The sequence below is a fragment of the Dendroctonus ponderosae genome, unplaced genomic scaffold (assembly GCF_020466585.1).
Source record: "Dendroctonus ponderosae isolate FM_Combo_2020 unplaced genomic scaffold, Dpon_F_20191213v2 Dpon_F_20191213_4, whole genome shotgun sequence".
NCBI classification, from domain to species: Eukaryota; Metazoa; Arthropoda; class Insecta; order Coleoptera; family Curculionidae; genus Dendroctonus; species Dendroctonus ponderosae.
The window spans coordinates 15,311,919-15,317,166 of NW_026018611.1; the positions used below are offsets into that span (position 1 = coordinate 15,311,919).

Consider the following 5,248-nt stretch of genomic DNA (forward strand, 5'->3'; position numbering starts at 1 on the left):
TTAATGTTATCTTCCTAATTACCATTCTTCCATGATTTCTCTTCAAAGATGCTGCAAAACTCTAGTTTATTTGTTATCTTTAATCACCATGTTGTATGAACATACTATAACTAAGTTCCTTATTTAATATGTTTAATTTAACACGAACTATAGTATTTTCAATACAGTGTTTAATATTTGCTGAATTGAGGTCTTACGTTTGAAAATGTATGAAGAGTGTATGTTTGATCTATCTCATAGTATGCACATAATCGAAATGCGTACGCGTAGTTTGTTAATGAACTTTATATTCTAAATATTTATTATTCCCTAAAGATTCTATTTTAAACGATCACACAATATATAAGCAAGTTCTAAAATCTCCTATAATCAAAATTTTTAATAATGATAATTTTACTCAATGAGAATTAGAGGCAGACTATTAATGCACTTGTAATTTAATTTACTTAATACTATATATTTACTTATCGTACTGATGTACGTTACAATTTATCGACTTTGGACTGATCGTCAAACATAGACATTTCAGATTAGTGATAGTTTTAAGTTTAATGGTGTCAAATGGCGCTACAGTTTATTTTTATTGGTATTTATCTTCGGCCCTATTTCGTATTAGATTTAATCTACATTATACCCACTTTATTTTCGGGGCCTGTGAGTGTATGCAACTTTCACTGAGACCCAGAATTACTTTTTAATTCCTTTTGATAAAGATTTAATCACAAGTTAAAAATTATGCGTTTTTATAGACTTGATTAAATTTGATTTAGAAATTGTTTCTCGAATGTTACCTTCAACTCATGATTTAACGTACATGTAATTTAGACGAAATAGTATATTCTTTCCTTTCCTTTCCCGGAATTTTTCATATCATTAGTTTGGATTGTCCATAAAGCTTTAAGTAAGTCGAACAACTCAATTCAACGATCGACAATTTCGGCTCCTAATTTTTGATAACGAAATTTTGTTAAGTCTTAATATATTTATTGACAAATGCTGTTAGACTATTGTTGCAATGTACATGCAAATGTAATTAAAACACTTTCTTGCTGTGTGAACTTATTATGTAGAGTATGTTAACGTTTGTGATTTTATAAAAGTAATGAATTATATTATCATAGAAAATAGTAATTGTTTCATTACCCGTCATATATCATACTTGTTGGGTATTTCGGCTCAAAAATTTTTGCCTTTAAAAACGACAGAATTTTCAACATAACTAACAATTTGCACAGACGAATTATCAGAGCTAATTTTTATATACTTTATTATCCTACTATTGTTGCACAAGTTATTAACATACTCTTTTTTAGGTTAATGTAGGTCCTTTGATAACGATAGGAGAAAATAGGTATCGAAACGTCAAGGCAATTTTTTCAAATATTTTTTTTTACTTATTGAAATGTTCTCTTACAGCTTGAGCCTAAGTGTGTTGCAGGATACCCTCTAGGTGATAGTTCTTGATTACTTTTTGATAAATAATTCGTCCTGATTGCGAAATAATTGCACTATTTATAAATCTGTAATAAAAGACCTGAGGAAATTCTGAGACCAAATTTTTTTAGGCGAAATACCCAAACAGCAGTCTGAAAAAAATACTATGAAGTTGACAATAAGTTTATTTTAATTAAGTCGGCTGTTTATTTAAAGTGTTTATTACAAAAATTAAATCATACCAATAGTAATTAAAATTAAACTCTATAAACTTTAACTTTATTTTAAAACATTATCAAAAAGTCCACCATTATTATTAATGCAAACATTACGACGCCTTCAAACTGAATAAGTTGCTTTTCTTGTGGATCAATATTTTCAAATTCTCTAACAACAACTTCTTTAAGTGCATTTAAAAGGGAATATTTGTTTTTGTAAACTGTGTTTTTTACGGCTCCCCACAAAAATAAATCCAAAGGTAAAAGGTCCGGTGATCGAGATGGCCACAAAATAGGGCCGTTTCGTCCAATCCAAGCCCCAGGAAATGTTACGTCCAGGTGGTTCCAAACTTGGGAAAAATAATGCGGAGGAGACCCATCAAATTGAAAGCATTGCATATTACGTCATGCTTCTAAATGTAAGTCGTTCAACATAAAATCCAGGTTATTCCGAATGAATTGAAGATACTGACTACCATTTAAGGTGCCTTCAAAAATAAATTGTCCAAGAATTTTTGAACCTACCATTCTGCTCCAATCGTTGAACCCAAATTTAACTTGTGGTCTTCTTTGCTCAACGTGGTGGTGATTTGTTTGATTCCAAAGATGGTCATTGTGACGATTAAACATACCACAATTTGTAAATCGAGTTTCGTCGGTCCACAATATTTTATAAGAGAATTGAATGTCTTGTTGGCAATTGTTTCGGAACCATGTACAAAACTGCACATGCAGCTCCTCATTCCCTGGATGTAAAGTGCAATGCTTATAATTTATACGGATGTAATTTGTGTTTTTTTAACTCTCATCACGGTGCTTTGGAAAGTCCCGGATTCTGCTGCGATATCTCTGGCTGAAATCTGTGGATTCTGCCTTACAATTGCCAAGACATTAACTTCCACAGCTTCATTTATGGCTTTATCTTCATTTCTTGGCTGCGTAAAACTTCCATAAGTGCCCAAATTTTCGTATAATCGTTTGAGTGTTTTCAAGGACCTTTGACGACGGTCAAAATGCCTCTCAAAATAGTAATCAGAGACTCGTCTAGCATTTTTATCACTTCTAATGTAGGTTTCAATCATGTCGCGCTTTTCTTTATTCGAATAATTCATTTTCACAGTAAAATTAAGTTAGATTTCTAAGTTTCATTTAAATTCGAATGTCAAAAATCGAAAGATGTTATAATTTGTTGCTATGGAAACAATGCTATGTCTTAGCGAACGAAATTGAAAAAGTATAAATTGTTCGCACACTTTATTTTCGAGACAAAACCAAAAACAAAATCAAAACAAATCATAATGTATAGCAATGCAAGTTTTCACACTAAAAATAAACCAATAAATAAACCCATTATAATGGTAAAATTAGTGTCTAACAAGGAAAAAAATGCAGACAATGATAAAGTTGAACAACTTCAATCTCAATTAAATGTTCTGCAGAAGTTATACGATCAACTAATGCTTAAATATACAGTATTAGAGGGTAAATTATCACACGCAAACTTTGAAAAAATTGCAGATGAATACTACACAGGCGAAGAAGAACTAAGTAGGGAAACGGAATGGATTAGGGTAAAGAATGCAAAGAAGAGAAAAGCAAGCAGTTCTCCAAAAGAACCGGTGCAACGTAACATCATAAAGCACCCGACAACAGGAGCAAATCAATACAGAAAATAAACCATCACCAGTAATTATCAGCAAAATTGATAATTTCAATGCCCTAACTGAAGATTTGGTCAAAAATGAAATAAAGTTCCAGACAAGCATGCTTGCTGGCGGAAATATAAAAATAAATGTCAAGGACGAATGGGACTATAGGGATTTAACAACTGTAGTCAAAAACATGGATCTGGTATGGCATTCTTTTCAAGACAAACAGTCTAGACTATTAAAAGTAGTGGTTAGAAATAGTATTTGCAGTATCCGAGCTTCTCCCTGGTTAATTTGTCGTTTCATTGTTATCAGCGTTATAAAATAAACTGCACCGAACACAATCATATTCCACTCAATAATTAATAGTTCAAAATCACTGTCAGTTTATTAACGCAATGTGTATTTGAAAAGTTTGTCAGATCTACAGATGCACCCGCACTAAGAGAAAAATGTTGATTTTAAAGTGCATATGTGCGTCCCAAGTCTCAGGCGCGAAGAGCCTGGACTCGGCTCGCCGTGACCAAGAAAAAATCTGTCCACCCTCCCATAAAAAGTTATCACTTGAAAAAAGGTGAATTAGTTATGGTCAAAATTACATGCACACCCGCTGGTGTCAGTCACAAGCTTTTGGCAAAATACAAGGGACCATTTCATGTAAATAAAGTGTTGTGTGTGTAAAGTGTTGCTCATTTGTGTATGGCGAAAAAAAATGTTGCTCTCCTCGCAAAAGTTGTATTAGTTATGAGCGTTGTATTCTTTACGACAAGAGTCTATAGTCAGTTATGCCCACGTATGGGGAAGATTGTAATAATTGTGTGAAAATGTGTAATTTGTATGTAGAATGTGTTTAGGGTCTGGGGACAGACCATTGGTCAGGATGGCCGAGTGTTGTCGATAATTGATTCGTGCTCTATAAGCAAAACACTGGGGCGACCATAAACTCGAGCGAAACCCATAAATAAGGGCACTGCTTGTTTATGTGTCAGGTTATACGGATAAGTGTTGAAATACCTAGTAGGAACCTTTTTAGGCGGGGTTAGTCTGGTAGATGACGAGCTGGCCGACAGATGTTATGAGATCGCTCATATGTGTTTGGAATTAAAGTAATTCAAAGTGGTGTATGTGTGCTTTTTCTTACAGTAGAGCATTCAAAACTACAATTCTTTGTGCATTTAATCTTTTTCGTAACTGCCATAGTTTCGAAGGATCCTGTACTGGTCATCGACAACGACCCTGTATGTTAAATAAAAATAGCTAATAAATATTTTACATTATATTCGGCCAAAGAAGAAAACGAAATATTTGGTAAAACAGATGTATTATATCCAACTCTTGCAACTAAAAGTATAAATATCTCCTGGCCAACCAGTAAAATTTGCTGCCGGCTCTCGCCCAAGCGGAAAATAAAGCTGGCGAGCGATCCCAGATTCCGCGTATTTTTAGGCGCATAATCACAGTCGGTGCATTTGATCAGATCACAAGCTGCACATTTAAACGATAAAAAATATTAACATTCCAATACCAATGTCGTAAGTCGTGGATGCGACTGTGGTACAGTCGACTGCGAGTTTCTACGCTAAAACTTAGTTTTTTCGGGTATATCGCTAATAATGTGAGGTGGAAACAACGGGAAAGATTACTAGTAAGCAGTTCAAGTAGTAGCAAGTAATTCAATTTATTTAGCGTGTTTTTTAGCTCAAAATTGTCCCKTTTGGGCGGATTMCACTGTCACTTATTTATTTATAGTTTTTGTAAGTTTCCGACTTACGTATCCTTTGTCAATAAGTTTCTGAATGTTTATTTAATTTTTYTGCTTTTGTCAAAAAACCAATCGACGTAGACCGGGAAGGAAATCTAYGTTTGAAAATKTTKATTCATATTTAGGYTAGGCGACATTTCCATTTCGACAGACTTGTTCTACACTGTACGCTTCCAATTGGGGCA

General features: G+C 33.6%; 1 protein-coding gene across 2 annotated transcripts; it reads right to left on the reverse strand.

Moving 5' to 3' along the window:
* Positions 1–1,742: 1,742 nt before the first annotated feature.
* On the reverse strand, positions 1,743–2,824 carry LOC125504209. 2 transcript variants are annotated; one of them, XM_048665879.1, is made up of 3 exons: positions 2,456–2,824; positions 2,178–2,398; positions 1,743–2,065 (listed from the first exon to the last, which is right to left on the reverse strand). In XM_048665879.1, coding segments are annotated over exons 1-3 (531 nt in total). In that variant the 5' UTR covers positions 2,765–2,824; the 3' UTR covers positions 1,743–2,064. The 2 variants fall into 2 exon arrangements, with proteins under 2 accessions (XP_048521836.1, XP_048521835.1); XM_048665878.1 differs by having other exon boundaries at positions 1,743–2,398.
* Positions 2,825–5,248: the final 2,424 nt, after the last annotated feature.